Raw genomic sequence first — 23,929 nt, forward strand, 5'->3', positions numbered from 1 at the left:
CTCTTTTCTTTACAACCCCGCAAGGCAGTAGTCTCCTAGTTTTACAAATAAGCTAAAATAAGACAGGAAGAGTGTTTCTTGTACAAGATCTCAAATATTGCCAAGAGGTGGACGTGAGACTGGAACCGCTTCCTACTCTTTGGGCCACAGCGGCGGCCTGCCAAAGACTTTCTAACGCAACCGGCGCTGCCCAAGCGTCTGCACGCACGCCCCCTCCCTATCCCACCCTGCCCCATTCTGGATTCGCACATCAAGCAGCTAAAACTGTTTAAGTAGTTGAAAAAAATGTATTTTCCAGCAATTGTAAATAGTGACGCAAGTAAAATATATCCAATTGAATCTAAACACTACAGTGATATGGTACCCTCCATCGTCCATCACACACATGCAAAAGCCCACAAAAAAGCTATTTTAAAAATTATAAGTTTACATCACTACTTTTCCTTCTTAAAATCATCTCTCCGCCATCCCCTCCCCGTCCCTGCCACAAAAAATTTCCTCTTCTTATAAGCACTATAGTCAAATTGGATTAGGACTGAACCAAAGGCCTCATTTTGATCTCATTGCATCTTTAAAGTCTCTATCTCCGAATACAGTCTCATTGTGAGTTACTGGTGTTAGATTTCAATATGTGAATTGGGAGTGACCGGGGCAGGGGCGAATGCAGCCCATAACAGGAGTCCAAAAGTTGTTTAGGAGTTGGAACAGCCAATGTTAGTTTCTTTGGCAGTGAAATTCCCTCAAAATATTAGCAAGTATATGATCTACTTGTTTTTGTTTAATTTCATGTGTCAGTGACCACACCCACATTTCTTCCCTAGAATTCTTAGACATGCTTTATTAAATCATATCTTCATTCTACTTTCCTCATAGAATTTTATCCCAGCTATCTTTTTCATGCTTGAAAGTCTTATTGATCATCCTGTCATACTGCTGAAAGAAGTATAGAAATGGAAATTTACATTTCCTGCTCACAGAATTTTTTTTCTGGATTGTTAAAATTACTAGTACTACACAATTGATCACAATAAAATATATCACAATGCTGATAATTATATTAAATATAAAAAAATAAAATTGTATTGAAAATTCATCTCCTTAAGACCTGGATGGGCTCCCCATGCGTCATCAGTTCCTGTATCCATAGATGAATGCTAACTTCTTGCTACAATGAAGTTTAACACTGAGTCTCTTCCATTTTTTTTTTAAGGCTGTAAGTGCTGAGAAATAAGTACATTAGAATGAAAAGTTTTGTTAAAAGTGTCCCTCAATTTTTGTCTAGTTGTATCTCAAGAATCATATAGTAATCTATCATCAAAAATGGTTTATAATCATGAACTGGTAATTCCATTACTCTTCTGAAATTTTATTAAAAGCAAAACCCCATAAGCCATTCTGATTTTAAAAAGGATTATCCAATACTTATCCAGTCTCTCAGTAACTGTACATAATTTCAAGTTTTTTTGTTTGATGGTTTGGAAATGTTTATACCCTGAGGCAATGCTAAGATTGAAGATGACTAAGAAGTATGGAATACAGTATATACGGAAGCTCAGTATCTGGAAATATCCTTAGAATGATCCATGCCTGCTTTAACTTGAAAAATGTTCAAGAGGGTGGTAAGCTAATTTCAAAGAGCTAACCTAAATAATTTTGGGAAATGGTATTTGACTGGAAACCATGAGACAATAGGAAAGATACATAAACTCTGTACCTTAGTTGGTAAATTTGTATCTCCCAGGGGTATGGGTTAATGATTTGGAAACTGCTTTACAAGTAGACTAGGATCGAACAGCTAAGCAGGTGGTGGATGGTGCAAGCCAGTTTTCTCATTGTCAGGGAAAGAAATTATAGAAAAGCATGAGAAGAAGGCTAGAATGAACCTTGTAGTATTGGGTTAGTTGGAGACATCAGTATGGACCCATGCTTAATTTAATGTATGTACAGATGGAGAGATTCAGAAATAACTGTAGAGATGCGTGGATGGTTATACAATTATACCGTGTACACAGGTTAGTATACACACATATATTTCCTAGCTCTGCTGAGAGGGCCTAAAAGCAGTGACACCCCAGGAACAACAAGCACACCCAGCAACCAGATCTTGGTTTCTAAACCAGTGGGAACCTCGTTGAAATGGATGATTTTGGGGCTGGGGCAGAGAAGGTAAAAATGAGTCTGGACCATCTTGTAGTGCCACAAAGGAAGGAAGTGCTCCAAAATAATAGGGGCATATCAAAGGGACACAGGAGGTGACCTGAAACAATTCCCAACAGCCAAAGCTAGAATGATTTAAGCAAGAAAACAAATAACTTATTATTAGCTGGAGTGTATGACTTGCTTATAGTGAACATAGCATGAACATGGAACATTACAAAGTTGATAGTGGAGAGCCTGGCAGACACTGCCTTCATCAAGTGATCAAGGTGAACGACACTGGGAAGAAGTCATGCTGATGCTGTGTACTCCCTGAAATGATGTGATGAGAAGAGCACTTCACCTTTGTGGTTTTCCCCAAAATCCGTAAGCTTAGTTCAATTGTGAGACAAACCCAAATTGAGCAGTAGTCTACAAAATACCTGAGAAGTACTCAAAAACATCAAGGTCCCGAAAAACAAGGAAAGATTTAGAGACTGCCAGAGACCACCGGAGATTAAAGCTATCCAAATGTAAATACAGTGTATATGTGAGGTGGGGTTCTATACCACAGGGTTTTATACATTAAGATTTAAAAACTGTTAAATATTTAAAAGATGTATATTTTCCAGATTTCAGCAAGTGCTTGTTAATGACCCTAAATGTATTTTCCCCCTTCTCTTCACTTTAGCACTGTTCCCTGTATCTGTCTGGCTCATGTCTCTGTGACAGTGTTGAGTGAAGCCTGTTTCTTCAGTGAAATATTCTCATCTCACTAAAGTGCACACTATTAGATGAGGTTAACACACACGACAGGACCCAGCACATGTGTGCCATGCGTCCCCCTATTTATTCCACATCACTCTCTAGTTTCTGATATTTACCATTTCTGCTCCTCACCTCTGGCCTCTTCCTTCCTCATCTACAGGACTGCCATCTTCTGACAAGATCTGCAGACCACCCCATGCTTCCCAGGGCTGACCCTCCAACCCAGGCTCTTTTGTGCATCCTATGAGGGACTGTATTTAAGGACAGCTGGTGAAGACCATTGGAATGATCTTCAAACTACTCAGAATCAGGTCATATTGAAAAACTGCACACATTACCATATCAAAATTAAATATATTTAATTCTCAAGCCTTTAGGAAGTGTAAAAAGAGTCACATAATAATAAACACAAATCATAATGTGAATAACATACGGGCTGCTGTAATGGTCTACAGTCAGCATCCCTCTGAGGTAGGCATTATTATCTTCATTTTATGGTTAAGGAAATTGGGGCTCGAAGAGATTAAGTAATTTCCCACAATCACACAAGTAGGTAGTGGCAGGCTATCATCCCATTTCTGTTCTATGGGACTGCAAAGCCCAATGCTCACACTCATTCCACTACACCTTCTCTCTCGAATTCAAAAACTTACAGGAGTTCTAGACTTTTCAAACTCATGATACTAATCAAGAACAATTTTAAGTATTAAGAGTTTCCTCCGCTTCATTCTGTTTCCAAAGGAAAATATACATTGCATGAACTCATGATCATCTCAACATGAACTCCTGAGTGAAGCCTCTCCTCAGTGTGACTCAGGAACACTCCCTCAGGCATTATCCGTCGCACAGGCCTTGCCATCCAGCTCGCTTCTTCAGCTCTGACACCCAGTCGGGGTTGTCATCTTCCTCCTCAAAGTCCCTGTGAAAAAACAATTTGGACCATAAACCTCTACATTAGGGGCACAGTATCTGTTGGTGAGTTCAAAGCAAAACACCACCATAACAATACTTAAGCTTTTGAAAAATGAGTTCCATAAGGCAACTGAAGGGAAAAAATTGTCAGTTCTTCCAAAAGATCACTTCTTTGACTGTTTCTAACACTTTTAAAAATGTAAAACCTAACATATTAAAAAATAACAAGTTCAAGCTGAAAGGCTATAGGTGTAAGGCTCAATCAGGAATTTTATAATCATATTGTAAGGTATTACCCATCTCAGACAAAAGATCAGGATATAAATACCCATTTATGATGGCCGGGCATGGTTGCTCACACCTGTAATCCCAGCACTTTGGGAGGCCGAGGTCGGGGGAGATTGAGACTCTAACACGGTGAAACCCTGTCTCTAGTAAAAACACAAAAAATTAGCCAGGCGTGGTGGCAGGCGCCTGTAGTCCCGGCTACTCGGGAGGTTGAGGCAGGAGAATGGCGTGAACCCAGGAGGTGGAGCTTGCAGTGAGCTGAGATCCCACCACTGCACTCCAGCCTGGGAGACAGAGCGAGACTCTGTCTAAAAAAAAAAAAAATTCCATTTATGATGAAAAGTAATCTAAGAGGTCCCTACCAAACCTGAAATTATCATGGTCTAATTTAAATCACACACAAACACACACAAACACACATACACTCCACCCCCAGCTAAAGCTTTCTACGCATATCACAACGTACGTGTCCTCCTCATCTAGCCCAGGCTCAAGTCGCTCTGGATCCAAAATGACAGAATCGTGACCTCCGTCGACACTGTCCGATGCTTCTGTTTCTTCAGACAGGGGGCCTTTCAAGAACGCTTCTGAACCTTCAGGAGATATTAACAGAAAATATACCAATTTAAACAGTATTTACTTATTTCATGCAGTTTGACTAAAATCTTCCATAAGCTTGCTGACTGAGGACAATGTCATGTTCCATTACTCTTGTGTAGTGTCTCCCCACATTACCCAACCCCAACATGATTGTGGGCATAAAACAGGCCCCGGAAGCAGAAGCACTAGGACGTGGACTAAATTTATAAACGGAACTTTCTTTATTCTTTTTTTTGAGTCAGGGTATCACTCTGTCACCCAGGCTACAGTGCAGTGGCATGATCATGGCTCAATGCAGCCTCGAACTCCCAGGCTCAAGAGCTCCTCCTACCTCAGACTCCCAAGTTGCTGGGACTAGAGGCATCCAGAACCATGCCTGGCTAATTTTTTTAGTAGAGGCAAGGTCTCGCTATGTTGCCCAGGCTTGTCTTGAACTCCTGAGCTCAAGCAATCCTCCTGCTTCAAGCCTCCCAGAGTGCTGGGTTACAAGCATGAGCCACCACACCCAGCCTATAAACAGGATTTTCTTTAAGAGAAAAAAAAAAACTCAGAAAATTACCATAAAACCCTCCCAATATAAGAATGTATATTAAGGCATTAAAAGTTACCTTTGAAAGTTGGGTTATAGTAATTTATTTTTTCCTTTGAACTTTCTCCTCCCAAGTTTTCACAATGAGGAGGAAGAAAAGTTGGAAACTGAAGGAAGACCATATGCATGCTTAAAAATTTTTTCCAGGTGTAATTACTTTTAGATTTCTCACAAACAGCATGAAAATCTACCCTAAAAACATGGGCCGAATCTTCTAAAAGGCATTTCAAAATAGAACTATGACATAGTTTTTAAACAGGGACTTTCCTAAAATGACAAAGACTTCATCACTGGACCAGACAGAAAATCCTGGACCTAAAATTGCAAAATTGAAATTCATAACCATTAACCTTCCTTAACATTTTCCTCCCATGCATTAGCATCTCCTTAGGGCTTCCATGACCTTTTGTGCACAGTTCTATCTGAATGCATATATCACAGGGCACTACAATTCCTTATCAGTGTGCTGACCTCCCATGTAATGAACTCCTTCATCCTTAGGGCAGGAACTGTGTTTTATTCTTTTTTTCATCTTAACCTATGTTAGGCATTCAATAAATACTGACCAAATAAACAAATACAACTAAATCGTTGCGATAAATATAGTCAGACTTGCCATACCATTACCTGCTCTACTTGGTATAATTTATCTTAGATCTTAACCTAGCAAGGTGGCTTAGTAATTAAATTATCATAATTATAATACACATACACACATACATATCTAATACAGACCACTGGCCTAGATTTCTAAGGATGGTATTATAAAAAATTATTTTACACAATGTTAGTAAAGATGTCTGTAAAAAAATTTAAAAATCAAATCCTAATTGTTCATCCTTTTTGAGCTCTATTCAATGTAACAGAGTTCAGGTATACAGCAAAAGAAATCTTGGAGTTGTTGCTAAAGCAATGGCATATTTGCATGATAAAAATGGGCTCCTCTTCAAAGAAAGTAGTAGCAGGATTATGAAAATAAGCAAACAAATGAGCAAACAGAAGTAATCTAGCTCCATGAAAAATTTTAATTGTAGCTTAAGACTGGCTAGAAAAGATGAAAAAACACCTAAAAATACAATGCTATGAATTATTTTACAACTTCGAAATCAAAGCGTTTCTGGGAGGAGGGAAACCCTTTGAATTGAGTTTTGGAAGATGAGAACATTTCTGTGGATGGATACTGGTGATGGCTGCACAACAATGTGGCATACTTAGTACCACTGAACTGTACACTTCAAAAGGGTTCAAATGTAAATTTTATGTTATATATATTTACCACAATTTTCAAAAAGTCAAAGGGTTTCCAAGGTCACATACAGACATGAATTACCTGGTCTATATATCGTGTATGTTTGAAAGGCCGAGCTGAGATCAGCATTCTTAAGGAAGTTCAACAAAGTGTCAGGGGTCTCTTTGAGCCACTGCTTACGAGCAGTATTTTTGCTGTATTTTATTACAGAACCACCTAGTTGGAAAAAGACAAAAATTAGTGCCGAATAAAAAAAAGATTTTTCAGCAGGTACTTTCCAGATCATATTTTCAAGCAAAGTTAATTATATTTGACTGTTAACTAAAATCTACTTCATTCACCTGTATGAGTAATGCCCTGATGTGTGACGCCAAATACCCTTCACAGACATTAAAAGCCTCTAGTGCACTAAGTATTAGAAAAAGTTCTCTAGTAAAATAATAGTATTCAATCTGACTACTAACCTCTATCATCCTCTGCTGTTAAACTGGAGGTGAGTATGGATGCCTTTTCCAAAGCTGTAAGAGCTGTATTGGGTACATTTTTCTCCCACTGTCGTCTGTGAAGATTTGGTGAACTGGCTTTCCTCAGATGGACTGACTCATTACTGATTTTAAAACGTAAAAAAGGAATGCCAAGCATGTTATTTTATGTATCCATCTCTGTCCACACACAGACTATCTAACAACAATATGGAAGTGTTTCTTTTCTCTTTCAAACTCAGATCTATGTTTGAAAGATCAATGTTCTTTCAAATCTAAGTAGCAAAGGAAATTTAAAAAAAAAAAAATCCAACATGAAAAGTTACAAATGAATCATTACAGTGACTGAGTTAAAAAAAAAATATGTAGGCCGGGTGCGGTGGCTCACACTGGTAATGCCAGCACTCTGGGAGGCCAAGGCAGGTGGATCATGAGGTCAGGAGATCGAGACCATCCTGGCTAACACGGTGAAACCCTGTCTCTACTGAAAACATACACACAAAAAATTAGCTACTTGGGAGGCTGAGGCAGGAGAATGGCGTGAACCCGGGAGGCAGAGCTTGCAGGGAGCGGAGATTGGGCCACTGTACTCCAGTCTGGGCAACAGAGCGAGACTCCATCTCAAAAAAAATAAAAAAATTAAAAAAAATAATGATATGTATATACTTACATGTTATACATTGTGCAAGAATGAAGCCCTGGGAGGACTTACATACACACAGTATGCTATGCTTTTTAAGGTGGATAGCACAATAAATACCACTCTTTCTAATGGCTCTTACTGATAAATGCTATTCTCTCTTTTGTTGTAGGTAAATAAAATATTTCTAAAACATTAAATAAGTTACTAGATAAGCAAACAAATATCAGCTTGTACTCTTGTTTACGATACCTGAGACCTAGTAACATAAAAATTGGTATTCCTTCTGTACTCCCCAACTCCTTGTCTAAGAAATGATTAGAATTTGAATAACTCACCTTTTTCTTCTCTGTTTACTCTTCTCGATGCACTTTCATTTTCATTAATGCTTTCCAAATCAGTATGGCTACCCTTTCTATCTTGTCCTTCCTCTTGCTTTAAAATAGATTAACAATACAGATTAAATAATGCTTGAATTGCTACGAAAAAGGTAAACAAATATGCAAAGTCAGCCATTTTAATTTCAAATAAAAATTAATGGATTAAAAAACATGCATAATCATAGAACCCCAAAGACATGTATATTAATAGCCATCTATATCTATATGTATTTAATAACATATATGTATATTAACAACCATAAACCTACATACATGTATATATTAATAGACGTATGCATTAATAGCCATTAATATCAATTATTATAAATACGAAGAGGATATATTAAAATGACAGATATTTGAAAGGTCTTTACCAAGGAAAAGAGTAATGAAAAATTTCAATATGGTTTGCTGTACTGGGCTTTACAAACTGTAATATCAAAATGAGACATTTTATAAAGTTGCCATATAGAATCAAAATGTTCCCACTTAATTCAGTATCTTTCCAAATTATCTAAGCCCTTGATTTATTTCACGAAATATAGTAATACACTATCTAGTTTACTAAATCTGCATATATTTTGAGAAGGAGTACATATTGAATGCCTAAACAGTCCCAGGCAAAGAAGTTCTCAATTCTTTATTGAATGAATAAATAAACAGTAGGCTTGGGTGGCATGGTGGGTTTTCTTATTTCTAAGCAGTGGTTCTGAAACTTCTCTTCCCACACATGTAGGGAACATAAAAATCTGTCACTTAACAGTGGTGGCTCACTTACAGCAGCGATTTCAAAGCCTCCTACACTCAAGAATGACATCAGAATCTTGGAGGAGTAGCGGTGAGGGGCAGCTGTGAAAAGCCCCCCAGGAGATTCCAGTCTTTCCTTCCCATTGAGGATCACTGCTTTCTGTGTCTGCAGTGGCCTCCCACGTTCCTCTGGGTGCTATTCAACTCTGCCTTCATTGCCATTGTCCTTTGCTGGCCTGCACACAAGTTTTCCTACCTCAAGTCCCTCATTCCCTGACTGACTTTTTGGCCTTCTCTCCATTTTGTTCACGTGTTGCACCCTTTTCATTTTGCGAACACATATTGCTGTGTCCACTACAAGTGGCATCAAACTATAGCGTATGGGCACAGATCATCTGCAAAGGGCACAAGGAAACATTTTAGGGGATGGAAATTCTTTTCTTTTTGAGACAGAGTCTTGCTGAGTTGCCCAGGCTGGAGTGCAGAAGTGTGATCATAGTTCACTGCGCCTCAACTTCCCAGGCTCAGGCAATCCTCCTGCCTCAGCTTCCCAGTAGCTGGGACTACAGGCATGTGTCACCATGCCCACCTAAAATTTTTAATTTTTTGTAGAGATGGGGTTTCACTGTGTTGCCCAGGTTGGACTCAAACTCCTGGCCTCAATCAATGCTCCTGCCTCCGCCTCCCAGAGTGTTGGTATTACAGGCGTAAGCCACTCTGCCCTGCCTGGAAGTTCTATAAGATGACTGTGGCAGGGGTTATATGGATGTTTAAATATCATCACCAAAATTTATCAAATTGTGCACAAAAATGGGTAAATTTTGTGGCATGTAAATTATATCTCAAAAAGTTGGAAAAAAAAAAACAGACATTACAATGAAAAGAAAAAAAAGTACAGAAGTCTGTATTCCATTTGTAGCAACATAATGATGGGATATAGTTATTTATTTAGAACTTATGGTTCATTCAAAAAATTTACAAGTTTAATTACTAGTGCATTGCATGAAGAGAGCAATTTGTTGTCAGTACAACATCTTTTCCTTTTTGAATGGGAAGGTTAGGCCAGGCGAAGTGGCTCACACCTGTAAATTTCAGCACTTTGGGAGGCCAAGGTGAGAGGATCACTTAAGCCCAAGAGTTCAACACCAGCCTGGGCAACACAGTGAGACCTCATTCCTATAAAAAAATTAAAAAATTATCCAGGCATGGTGGCATGCACCTGTAGTTCCAGCTACTCAAGAGGCTGAGGTGGGAGGATCCCTTGAGCCCAAGAGGTCAGTTTGCAGTGAGTGGTGTTGATGCCACTGCCCTCCAGCCTGCGCAAGAAAGAGAGAGAGAGAGAGAGAGAGAGAGAGAAGGAGAGAAGGAGAAAAAGAAAGGTTAACTGAAATACTGAAGAAAAAAATCAATAGTATACGATTTGCGAAGGGGGGTGTGACAACACTGAAACATGGATCCGTTGTTAATATCCACAGCTTTAGAGAAGCTTCAGTGTAAAAGAATGTCACAGTTGCCCAGGGCTAGACAGGATGAACAGGACCCCGAATGCAGGCCTGAAAATTGATTCTTGGGATAACAAGGAGGCACTACAAGGCATTGAACAGAAAAATGTTAAGATCTAAATAGTAATCTAAATGTTATTCAGCACAGCAATAAAAAGGAATGAAGTTTTGACACACAGAAGAACTTAAAAACATTACGTAAGTGAAAGAAGTCAGACATAAAAGGACAAATATTGTATGATTCCCCTCATATGAAATACTTAGAATAGGCAAATTCACACAAAGATTTGAGCAGCTACCAGGGGCTACCAGATTTGAGATTAGAGGCTGCCAGGGGCTGCAGTGGTGGAAGTGGGAGTTATTGTTTAACAGGTACAGAGTTTCTGTTTGGGATGATAAAAAGTTTCGGAAATAGATAGTAGTGATAGTCGCACAATATTATGAATGTAATTAATACCACTGAATTATACACTTAGAATCGGCTAAAATGGCACATTTTATGTTATGCATATTTTACCACCATAAAAAAACAAAAAGCAGGCCATACGTGGTGGCTCACACCTGTAATCCTAGCACTTTGGGAAGCCAAGGCAGGCAGATCACATGAGGTCAGGAGTTCAAGACCAGCCTGGCTAACACAGCAAAACCCCACCTCTACTAAAAAGACAAAAACTTAGCTGGGCATGGTGGCTCATGCCTGTGTTCCTAGCTAACCAGGAGGCTGAGGCATGAGAATCGCTTGAACCCGGGAGGCAGAGGTTGCAGTGAGCCATGATTGCGCCACTGCACTCCAGTCTGGGTGGCAGAGGGAGATTCTGTTTCAAAATAAACAAACAAACAAACCAAAAAGCAGCCATGCCCAATGGCTCACACCTATAATCCCAGCACTTTGAGAGACTGAGGTGGGAGGATCACTTGAGCCCAGGAGTTCGAAGATGCAGTGAACCATGTTCACGCCACTGCACTCCAGTTTGGATGCCAAAGTGACACTCTACCTAAAAAAAAAAAAAAAAAAAAAGCCAGCATAACACAAGATTTTCATGACTGAAAGCAAGACAAAATTCTTTCACATCTGTATTGAAACCACTGTCATCAATAATAAAAAATGGAGGCCGGGCGTGGTGGCTCACGCCTGTAATCCCAGCACTCTGGGAGGCTGAGGCAGGTACTCAGGAGGCTAAGGCAGGAGAATGGTGTGAACCCGGGAGGCGGGGCTTGCAGTGAGCCAAGATCTTGCCACTGCACTCCAGCCTGGGAGACAGAGCGAGACTCCGACTCAAAAAATAATAACAAATGGAAAAGTAAACAATAAATGGTGACCCAAAGTGGTTCAGCTGACCGTGCAGATGAACAGCTACCAGTTCTTTCACATACCAAAAGATGAAGGAAGAAGTACTTAACTGGAGGGACCAGGTCACAGTCTTCCAAATATCTTACAGCACTGAAGGGTACCCAGTATCCAGGAGGTAGATATTTCATAAATGTAATTTTTTTTTTTTTTGACATGGAGTTTCACTCTTGTTGCCCAGGCTGGAGTGCAATGGCGCAATCTCAGCTCACTGCAACCTCCGTCTCCAGGTTCACTTGATTCTCCTGCCTCAACCTCCCGAGTAGCTGGGATTACAAGTGCATGCCAACATGCCTGGCTAATTTTTGTATTTTTAGTAGAGACGGGGTTTCACCATGTTGGCCAGGCAGGTCTCCAACTCCTGACCTCAGGTGATCCACCTGCTTCAGCCTCCCAAAGAGCTGGGATTACAGGCGTGAGCCGCCATGCCCAGCCTCATAAATGTAATTTTAAAGCACTTACCACTATGCTTGCTTCATTTCCCAAAGTTATCCTGATTCTGCTGGGGTTTGCTTTTAAAAGAGAGAGAGAAGGTAGAAAGATAAAACACATAAAGGATCACCCTATTAAGTTCCTAATATGATCTGCATACAGCTGGAGAAGCGAGTGAGATTATTAAAGTCAAAGAACCAAAGCTTTCTGATATCCTGAATGGGAATAACAAGCTTTAATCACCTAATAATACATCTCAGTTGTTGAAAGAGGTTATTTCCACTGTTTCATTCCTAAAGTTAAAATCTAAAAGTTAAAAGACATCTCTACTCACTTATGCCAACCCATTTAAGCAATAAGAGGTAACATATTCTGCATACTTAAGGTCATTATCCCCTTTGGTGCATGCTAGCTAGTGGAGTCCGTGCTTTTCCTGTCAGCTATCACAGCTGGTGGAATAGGTATCCCTAAGAAGAAGTGAGCCGTTTATTAACTCAGAAGAGACCAGCAGGAGGAGTCAGGAGAGAACTCTGGCAATTGATCCCTTTGGTAGGAATGGCTATGCCTCATTTTTCTCTGGCAGAGCCCTGTGGTTCATGTCCGTTATTCACTCAACATTTTAAAAAAATTGCTATTGAACATGGATGATGATACACTGAGAATACAAGAGTGAGCAAGTCAGATGCGATCCCTACCCTGTTCCATTTCATTGTTCTGGTCTGTCTACAGATTAAACTGGAGATGCCATCAGACATATGGTCCCAGTTTGGTGGCATTTCTCTAACTACTTTATTCCTCTTTAGAAACTGTAACGCTACACTTTTTCGGCCGGGTACAGTGGCTTATCCCTGTAATCCCAGCACTTTGGGAGGCCAAGGCAGGTGGATCACCTGAGGTCAGGAGTTTGAGACCAGTCTGGTCAACATGGTGAAACCCTGTCTCTACCAAAAAAAAAAAAAAATTAGCCAGGTATGGTGGCACACGCCTGTAGTCCCAGCCACTCTGGAGGCTGAGGCACGAGAATTGCTTGAGCCCGGGAGGCAGGGGTTGCAATGAGTCAAGATCGTACCACTGCACTCCAGCCTGGGAGACAGAGTGAGACTCTGTCTCAAAAATAAAATAAATTTTTAAAAAAACCTACACTTTTCCAAACTACCTTGAAATTTTTCTTAGTCTCTTTTTTTCTTGCCCAGCATTTTAAAACTAATTTCCCACTACTTTGGGATATGAACAAAAGCCACAGAATAACACCTATGCTAAAGCAAACTGGTAAAACAAAGGTAATTGGCTATCTCTTAACTAATGGAGAAAAGGTTGAGTTGTAAGACTGAAGGGTTTGCATCCTTCCAAAAACAACATTTAAAAGTTAAGTTTAAGAAAACAATACACTTCTCAAAATGTTTCTTTTGTAGTATCTGCATATAACATTATGATAAAGAGCACCAGGCAATGGAGGTTTTGCAACATGTCCCAGCAGTGTGTGATCTCCCACACTTCTAATTCTTCTCCTGTATTCTGTTCATAGCTACTAGCTCTGTTGGATTTCTTCAGAAGGAAATCACTGATGAGAAAGTAAAAGGAATAAAAATAGCTTTGAAAAAAATTCAGAGATGACAACTTCTAAAGAGACAATAAATTAAATTTGATATTTTCTCAGGATAGACTACAGATGTATGAAAATTTCATGCAGCTATTATGTGGATGATTCACAACTTTGGAAAAGCCTCTGGTTTTTGTTTTTAATGAGGATATTTTATTGTTTAAGAGCAGTTTTAGGCCAGGCACAGTGGCTCAGGCCTGTAATCCCAGCACTTTGGGAGGCCGAGGTGGGTGGATCACCTGAACTCCTGAGGTCAGGAGTTCGAGACCAGTCTGACCAACATGGTGAAACCCCATCTCTGCTAAATTCAAACAATTAGCCAGGCATGGTGGCACATGCCTGTAATCCTAGCTACTTGGGAGGCTGAGGCAAGAGAATCGCTTGAACCTGGGAGGCAGAGGTTGCAGTGAGCCAAGATTGTGCCATTGCACTCCAGCCTGGGCAAGAAGAGTAAAGCTCCATTTCAAAAAAAACCAAGCAGTTTTAGGTTCACTATAAAACTGAGTGGTGAGTACAGAGAGTCCCATATACCACCTGTCCCCCCACACACAGTACCTCCCCAATACCAACATGCTGCACCTTTACAGTCAATGAGCCTACTCTGACACATCACTACCACCCAGCACCCAGAGTCCACAGTTTACATTAGAAAAGCTTCTCTTCTAACCTAGAAGAAATGGATAAATTCCTGGACACATACACTCTACCAAGACTAAACCAGGAAGAAGTTGAATCCCTGATGATACCAATAGTAGGCTCTGAAATTGAGGCAATAATTAATAGCCTACCAACCAAAAAAAGTCCAGGACCAGATGGATTCACAGCTGAATTCTACCAGAGGTACAAGGAGGAGCTGGTACCATTCCTTCTGTAACTATTCCAATCAATAGAAAAAGAGGGAATCCTCCCTACTCATTTTATGAGGCCAACATCATCCTGATACCAAAGCCTGGCAGAGACACAACAAAAAAAGAGAATTTTAGACCAATATCCCTGATGAACACCTTTGCAAAAATCCTCAGTAAAATACTGGCAAACCGAATCCAGCACCACATCAAAAAGCTTGTCCACCATGATCAAGTGGGCTTCATCCCTGGGATGCAAGGCTGGTTCAACATATGCAAATATAAACAGAACCAAAGACAAAAACCACATGATTATCTCAATAGATGCAGAAAAGGCCTTTGACAAAATTCAACAGCCCTTCATGCTAAAAACTCTCAATAAATTTGGTATTGATGGAACGTATCTCAAAATAATAAGAGCTATTTATGACAAACCCACAGCCAATATCACACTGAATGGGCAAAAACTGGAAGCATTCCCCTTAAAAATAGCCACAAGACAGGGATGCCCTCTCTCACCACTCCTATTCAACATAGTGTTGGAAGTTCTGGCCAGGACAATCAGGCAAGAGAAAGAAATACAGGGTATTCAATTAGTAAAAGAAGAAGTCAGATTGTCCCTGTTTGCAGATGACATGACTGGATATTTAGAAAACCCCATCGTCTCAGCCCAAAATCTCCTCAAGCTGATAAGAAACTTCAGCAAAGTCTCAGGATACAAAATCAACGTGCAAAAATCACAAGCATTCTTATACACCAGTAACAGACAAACAGAGCCAAATCATGAATGAACTCCCATTCACAATTGCTTCAAAGGGAATAAAATACCTAGGAATCCAACTTACAAGGGATGTGAAGGACCTCTTCAAGGAGAACTACAAACCACTGTGCAATGAAATAAAAGAGGATACAAACAAATGGAAGAACATTCCATGCTCATGGATAGGAAGAATCAATATTGTGAAAATGGCCATACTGCCCAAGGTAATTTACAGATTCAATGCCATCCCCATTAAGCTACCAATGACTTTCTTCACAGAATTGGAAAAAACTACTTTAAAGTTCATATGGAACCAAAAAAGAGCCTGCACTGCCAAGACAATCCTAAATCAAAAGAACAAAGCTGGAGGCATTACGCTACCTGACTTCAAACTATACAACAAGGCTACAGTAACCAAAACAGCATGGTACTGGTACCAAAACAGAGATATAAACCAGCGGAACAGAACAGAGCCCTCAGAAATAATACCACACATCTACAACATCTGATCTTTGACCAAATCTGACAGAAACAAGAAATGGGGAAAGGATTCTCTATTTAATAAATGGTGCTGGGATAATTGGCTAGCCATAAGTAGAAAGCTGACACTGGATCCCTTCCTTACTCCTTATACAAAAATTAATTCAAGATGGATTAGTGACTTAAATGTTAGATCTAAAACCATAAAAACCCTAGAAGAAAATCTAGGCAATATCATTCAGGACATAGGCATGGGCAAAGACTTCATGTCTAAAACACCAAAAGCAATGGCAACAAAAGCCAAAATTGACAAATGGGATCTAATTAAACTAAAGAGCTTTTGCACAGCAAAAGAAACTACCATCAGAGTGAACAGGCAACCTACAGAATGGGAGAAAATTTTTGCAATCTACTCATCTGACAAAGGGCTAATATCCAGAACATACAAAGAACTCAATCAGATTTACAAGAAAAAAACAAACGACCCCATCAAAAAGTGGGCAAAGGATATGAACAGACACTTCTCAAAAGAAGACATTTATGCTGGCAACAGACACATGAAAAAATGCTCATCATCACTAGCCATCAGAGAAATGCAAATCAAAACCACAATGAGATACCATCTCACACCAGTTAGAATGGCAATCATTAAAAAATCAGGAAACAACAGGTGCTGGAGAGGATGTGGAGAAATAGGAACACTTTTACACTGTTGGTGGGACTGTAAACTAGTTCAACCATTGTGGAAAACAGTGTGGCGATTCCTCAAGGATCTAAAACTAGAAATACCATTTGACCCAGCCATCCCATTACTGGGGATATACCCAAAGGATTATAAGTCATGCTGCTGTAAAGGATTATAAGTCATACTATTCACAATAGCAAAGACTTGGAATCAACCCAAATGTCCATCAGTGACAGATTGGATTAAGAAAATGTGGCACATCTACACCATGGAATACTATGCAGCCATAAAAAAGGATGAATTAGTGTCCTTTGTAGGGACATGGATGCAGCTGGAAATCATCATTCTCAGCAAACTATCGCAAGAACAGAAAACCAAACACTGCATGTTCTCACTCATAGGTGGGAACTGAACAATGAGATCACTTGGACACAGGAAGGGGAACATCACACACCGGGGCCTGTTGCGGGGTTGGGGGAGGGGGAAGCATTAGGAGATATATCTAATGTAAATGACGAGTTAATGGGTGCAGCACACCAACATGTCACATGTATGCATATGTAACAAACCTGCACGTTGTGCACACGTACCCTAGAACATAAAGTATAATAACAATAATAATAATATATATATATAAAAAAGAAAAGCTTCTCTTTTCAAAAAGTCTGTTTACATGATGGTTCTTCAGAAACTTGGGATACATTTTCCTACAAGATTAGTGCCATATTTTCCTGGACAGATTGTCAGGTCAGCCCACAGAAGAAGCCTTCTACCTGACCTACACAACAAGCCAGAGAAAATATGGTACTAATAATGACGGCATCATCTTTCCGTCATTAAAATATCCAAAACTAGGCTTTTTAAAACCCCAATTGTTTCAGGGATCAAAAAAGACAGTACTCAGTACAGAATTACATCTAAAATAACAAAAAGAAAATGTTCATTTGAGGAGTATCTCTGATAATCATCTCTAATAACCTAAAAATTATGTATTTCTTTTCTGTTATAGTATATTTTTAAAAGAGCACTTAACAAAATATACTCTGTCCAAAATTCTTACTTTTTTTTCTTGGTGTATTATGCTTCAAATTTTTTATTTCTTCTAATACCTCCTCACCATATTCCATGATGATCTGAAATTTAAAGTTGAGAATTTAAAGATGTGAAAACATATTTTTCTATAGATACTGCTGTGATATCATTTCATCATCAGCATTTTCAGCACAATAATATTTCAAGTTGAAAAACAAAAGTGCCACTTAAAAAAGTACATATACGCCGGGCATGGTGGCTCACACCTGTAATCCCAGCACTTTGGGAAGCCGAGGCGGGCAGATTGCTTGAGGTCAGGAGTTCGAGACCAGTCTGGCTAACATGGTGAAACCCTGTCTCTACTAATACAAAAAAATTAGCCGGACATGGTGGTGTGTGCCTGTAATCCCAGCTACTTGGGAGGCTGAGGCAGGGGAATTGCTTGAACCAGGGTGGTGGACGTTGCAGTGAGCTAAGATCATACCACTGCACTCCGGCCTGGGCGACAGGGCGAGACTCCATCTCAAAAAAAAAAAGTACATATAATTTAGATAGACAAATGCAGACATTTATATATGTCTAAAAAAGGTCTGGAAGGATATACAAACTGTGATTATACTTGGGCAATAGCACTGTTGGGGGGAAAAGAGGAAGGAAAGGAGGTTTTAATTTTTTATTTTTAATATACTTCTGTACCATTTGGATTTTGATGAGCACATGTAATGTGTAATGTTAAAAGATAACAAACCATTTTACCATACACTTGAAAACTGTTCACAGCCAATCCAACACAGATCATACCTCGGGGGGTAGGCACTTGTGGACAAGCCGAGCTATGATGCCTTGAGAGAGAAGCGTTGTAGCCGAAGGGCGATGTGAGGGATTCCTTTTAAACATCTGCTTGACTAGGAACTGAAGTTCGTAGGAGTAATGAGATGGCAGAGGACTGATGGACCCTTGACACACTTTGAGGATAAGATTTTTCCAACTATTTGCCTGAAACTGAAAAGAAAAATTGAACTTTACAAGCAGATACAGGGGAAGAAATGGAAGTAAGAAACTACCAGTTATGTAGACTATTTTAATTTTATAAACATATCTGCTATCTGGTCATTTTTCTTTCTAGAGGTGCCCTTAAGACACCATTATATAATCTTAAGGTGGTTTAGGAGAAAGTCAAGCATGAATGGTAAAAACCTTTGCCATCTAGAAAAAGTATTTCCATCAATGCCTGCTTTGTCTACCTTATTAGTCCTAATGATTTTGCAGATATACATTATAAGTATATATTGAAAATCAAAGTAATATATACATATGGCTTTTTAAAACATCAAATGATACTAAAAGGTTTATAATGAGTGTAATATCCCTTTGCTCCGCCCCTCCCCAGAAACTGCCAGGCCTGCTCCACAGCAACATGTACTTTAGACTTTTCTGGTTTTCTACAGGTGGTTTTTTGGCTTGAGTGCAACAGTGCAATCACAGCTCACTGCATCCTTGACCTCCCGGGCTCTAAGTGCTCCTCCCACCTCAGCCTCCCAAATAGCTAGGACTATAGGCATATGCCACCATGCCCAGCTAATTTTTTAATTTTTTTTTTTTTTAGAGGCAGGGTCTTGCTATGTTGTCCAGGCTGGTCTTGAACTCCTGGGCTCAAACGATCCTCCCACTTTGGCTTCCCAAAGTGCTGAGATTACACGCATGAGCCATAGCACCTGGCCAGACTTTTCCAATTTTAAACTTCTACTGCAAAATCCTTTTTAACCATTCCCATCATTAAAGCAGCTATTAAAATTTGACGAGTAACACTGTGGGATATACAACAACAGACTGGAGTAGAATTTTTAAAGTTTTCAATGTATAATAAATACATCAGAACTAACATTAGATGTCAGCCTTGGAAATGCTTATGAAAGAATGTGTTAGCATTCTACCTTGAAAGTGTATTGCCCTAATACCTACGTGATGGGTTGATAGGTGCAGCAAATCACCAATGGCACACGTTTACCTATGTAATAAAGTTGCATACTCTGAACATGTACCCCAGAACTTAAAATAAAAATTAAAAAAATATTTTATTAATTCGCTGCTAGTTACATTTGAAAATGTTTTCTGCTGATCTGTATATTATGTTTTTATTTATGGTATCTTTAAAATTTAGTATAGTCAAATTTATTCATCATTTTTCCTTAATAGTTTCTGCTTGTTGAATCTTGCTTAAGAAATGTTTCTACACCTCAAGGCTATGTTAGATGTTAATTACAGTTTGGCATACATGGAAGCTTTTTGTACTATCTTTGTAATTTTTCTGTAAATCTAAAACTGTTTTAAAATTTAAAAGAAGTTTATTTTCAAAAAAGTATATTGTCCTGTGAATAAAAAATGCAAGTGAATATATGAAAAAGAAAAATCAACACGTAACAAAGTACAAATGCTGATAATGACAAATACTGCTGAATCTGCTTTGCCTCCGGCTTTTTAGCCATTACACTAACTATCTGCATTTCCTAAAGGTTTGAGAACAACTTTTGTCTTCGAGCAGACAAGGGATGACAGATCTCGTGCCAAATATTCTGGGCACTATAGTCCTTAATACTCATTCTTGCTAGAAAAAAGAAGAATGTGTACATGTAAGTTATGAAAAAAGATACAATCAGGAAGTAAAGAATTAAAAGATGTTGGAATTTTAAAAATAATTTTATTTGTAGACTATGGTGGTTCTCAACTTGGGCTGTACATTGTAATCACCTGTTTTAAAAACAGTAATGCCCAGGACATTTTCAGAGATTTTATTTCAATCACTGTGCTGTGGGCCTAGGCATCAGCATTTTAAAGGTTCCGCAAGTTGTTCTAACTGTGTAGCTATCATTATAAACCACTTATATTCAAAGATAACCTCTCATTAATACCAGGTGTCTTCAGTTTGAGTTACTTTCATCTGGTAGTGATGACGATTGTTTCTCAACCATTCACCCTCTTCTGAGCTCTATGTGCCCTCAAGTACATCTGCAAAAAAGTCAACTTTCAATCTGTGCCCAAAGAACAGAATTTATTTCTATGCAAAGCTAAGAACTAATAGGAATTAGCCCTGCAGTTGTTGTTCTATGTAATAAACTATGGCTGAACAAGCGGGACAAGTTGTTTAACCTTTTTTTGGTTCATATTTTTAAAAATATCTTGAAAAAACATATAATAGGGCAAAGTCTATGTTTTCATGATATGTCAGTTAGAGAGGAAACTCATAGGATAAGTGAAATCTAACTGCAAAAAGCTGTGAGGAAAAAAATGATGCAGCCACTCTTGCAAAGTTTGGTGCTTCCTCAAAAAGCTAAATACAATTCCCATATGAGCCGGCAGTTCCACTGCTAGATACAGACCTCAAAATTTGGAATCAGGGACTCTAACAGATACCTGTACACCATTGTTCATAACAGCATTATTTACAACAACCAAAAGACAGAAACAACTCAAGTGTCCCTCAACAGATGAATGGATAAACATGTCTATACACTCAATGGAATACTATTCAGCCATAAAAAGGAATGGAATCCTGATAGATGTTACAATATGAATAAACCTTGAAAACACTCTGCTAGTGAAATAAACCAGACACAAAAAGGCAAATGTTGTATAATTCCAGTTGTATGAAATATCTAGAATATGCAAATTCAAGAGGCAGAAATTAGACTAGGGGGGCTGGGGAAAGGGAAGAAATGGGGAGTAACTGTTTAATGGGTACAGAATTTCTGGTTGGGGTAATGACAAAAGTTTTACAAAGAGATAGCAGTGGCTGGGCATAGTGGCTCACACTGTAATCCCAGCACTTTGGGAGGCCGAGGCGAGTGGATCACCTGAGGTCAGAAGTTTGAGACCAGCCTGGTCAACATGGGGAAAATACAAAAAAATACAAAAATGTCTCTAGTAAAAACACACACACACACAATTAGCTGGGAATGGTGGTATGCACCTGTACTCCCAGCTACTTGGGAGGCTGAGGCAGGAGAATCACTTGAACCCAGGAGGTGGAGGCTGCAGTGAGCTGAGATGTGCCACTGCACTCCAGACTGGGTAACAGGGCAAGACTCCGTCTCTAAAACAAAACTAAACAAAACAAAACCCCCAAAGAGATAGTAGTGATGGTTGTACAATATTGTGCATGTAATTAATGACAATGAAATGTATACTTAAAAATGGATAAAATGGCAAATTTTATATTTATCAAAATAAAAAATTAAGAATAGCAAAAAGAAAGAAAACAGGAAAAGAGAAAGAAAAAGAGAGAGAGAAAGGTTATATATTGCACAGCAAAACTAAATAATGGAAATTTCCTATTAGTATATGCTACAAAACTAACTCAGGGCAGATGACTGCACTGGAAACATATACAAACTTTTATAATGACTTCATCCTAGGGAAGCAAACTGCCAACTAGAATCTGTCACATTATTAGGACTCAACTAGATATGACAAGCTGCCTTTTCCATTTTGCATGCCATACTTACTGGATGCCTAAGGGTACAGAGTTCATACAGAATGCATCCCAAGGACCAGATGTCACTGAAAGCATAAAGAAGCAATGTAATCACAAGTGGGTTATGTATTTTCTAGTACAAAAAATAATTTCTTACCTTTAATAAGAAAAGATATCACAAGTAATTCCCAGGTATTAAAACATATAATTTTGGTCTAACACCTAGATACTTCCTAAGAGTAATGTTCACAATAAAACTCTCTGCTCTTCAATCCCCACCCCTTCAAATCAGGGTGGTTAAAATATCACTTCAGTAGCATTTGGGAATTCAGTAGCAAGAGGGAATATTTGCAGACTCAGCTGATCACAGCTGGAAGAAGGACTCTGGAAGGCATCCAGTGCAGCTTCTGTTCCCACCACCCTGGACACAGCACCCAGCCTTTGATCACATCTCCTGCTGGGCAGCTCTCTACTTTCCAAACAGTCTGCTGGATGGCTCTAAGGGATAGGATTCTTCCTTTCCTTTTTTTTTTTTTTGAGATGGAGTCTTGCTCTGTCGCCCTGGCTGGAGTACAGTGGTGCAATCTTGGTTCACTGCAAGTTCTGCCTCCTGGGTTCACGCCACTCTCCTGCCTCAGTCTCCCAAGTAGCTGGGACTACAGGCACCCGCAACCACGCCTGGGTAATTTTTTTTTCTGTATTCTTTTTAGTAGAGACGGGGTTTCACCGTGTTAGCCACGATGGTCTCGATCTCCTGACCTCGTGATCTGCTGGCCTCAGCCTCCCAAAGTGCTGGGATTACAGGCATGAGCCACTGCGCCCGGCCACCATTTTCTTTTTTTTAAGGGATGGGGTCTCACTGTGTTGCCCAGGCTGGAGTGCAGTGGTTATTCACAGGCATGATGTCACTGTACTGCTGCCTTGAACTCCTGGGCTCAAGCAATCCTCCTGCCTCAGCCTCCCAGGTAGTTGGGACTACAAGCACATACCACCAGGCCCAGCTCCTCCAGACTTTTCTAAATGATATTTTTTTATTTTAATTAATGGTTTTTACCAACTATTTCCCCTTTTAGTTTTTTTTTTTTTTTTTTTTTTAATTTCAAATCTACAGAAAAGTTGCAAATGTCCACATGCCCTTATCTAGGTCCCCCAATCATTCTCATTGGCCATGTTTGGGTGCTAATCTCCCTCCTCTATATCTATCTGAATCTCTTGAAAAAAGGTTGCAGGCTGGGCGTGGTGGTTCACACCTGTAATCCTAGCACTTTGGGAGGCCAAGACGGGCAGATCAGAAGGTCAGGAGTTCGAGACCAGCCTGGCCAATATGGTGAAACCCCGTCTCTACTAAAAAATACAAAAATTAGCCGGGTGTAGCAGCAGATGCCTGTAGTCCCAGCTACTCAGGAAGCTGAGGCAGGAGAAAAGCTTGAAACCGTGAGGCGGAGTGCAGTGAGCCAAGATTGTGTCATTGCACTCAAGCCTGGGCAACAGAGTGAGACTCTGTCTCAAAAAAAAAAAAAAAAAAAGGTTGCAGATATCAAATACTTCATCCCTACACACATCAGCATGTATCTCCAAAGAACAAAGATGTACACTTTCCCTCATAAACACAATACTGTTATCACATCCAAGGAATTTAATCTCAATTCAGTAACATTATTTAATATTTACTGCATACCCAAATTTCCTCAATTGTCCCAACAAGTCCCTGTAGAGCTGTTTTGCCCCCATTCAGTCCATTCTACTCTTTAAGAAACCTATTTAGTATAGATTGTCATACCCTTTTCAGAAAGCAAGTCAGCATAAAGTAACAACAGCCTTTCGGTGTTTCTCCCTCTAGGAATCCATGCCAAGAATGTGATATAAAACAAGGATAAATTTGTACACAAAAGGTATGTTAATTACAGCACTGTTTATGAGACTGAAATCTAGAAATATAAGGCCAACAACAGAGGAATTACTAAGTAAATTTTGGAAGTGCCA

General features: G+C 39.4%; 1 protein-coding gene across 3 annotated transcripts in view; it reads right to left on the reverse strand.

Annotated features, from left to right (window-relative positions):
* Positions 1-3,245: 3,245 nt before the first annotated feature.
* NEK3 (NIMA related kinase 3) overlaps positions 3,246-23,929 on the reverse strand; it is a 90,959-nt gene continuing 70,275 nt past the window's right edge. For all 3 annotated transcript variants that reach the window (XM_050766300.1, XM_050766301.1, XM_050766302.1), the window contains 9 exons: positions 21,978-22,032; positions 18,277-18,477; positions 17,504-17,576; positions 12,104-12,153; positions 8,001-8,099; positions 7,007-7,148; positions 6,624-6,758; positions 4,571-4,697; positions 3,246-3,823 (listed from right to left, as the gene is read on the reverse strand). In XM_050766300.1, the coding sequence (XP_050622257.1) occupies positions 3,739-3,823; positions 4,571-4,697; positions 6,624-6,758; positions 7,007-7,148; positions 8,001-8,099; positions 12,104-12,153; positions 17,504-17,576; positions 18,277-18,477; positions 21,978-22,032 (967 nt within the window). In that variant the 3' untranslated portion in view covers positions 3,246-3,738. The remainder of the gene's footprint in view (positions 3,824-4,570; positions 4,698-6,623; positions 6,759-7,006; positions 7,149-8,000; positions 8,100-12,103; positions 12,154-17,503; positions 17,577-18,276; positions 18,478-21,977; positions 22,033-23,929) is intronic.

This window comes from Macaca thibetana, chromosome 17 (genome assembly GCF_024542745.1).
Source record: "Macaca thibetana thibetana isolate TM-01 chromosome 17, ASM2454274v1, whole genome shotgun sequence".
In the NCBI taxonomy this organism is placed as follows: Eukaryota; Metazoa; Chordata; class Mammalia; order Primates; family Cercopithecidae; genus Macaca; species Macaca thibetana.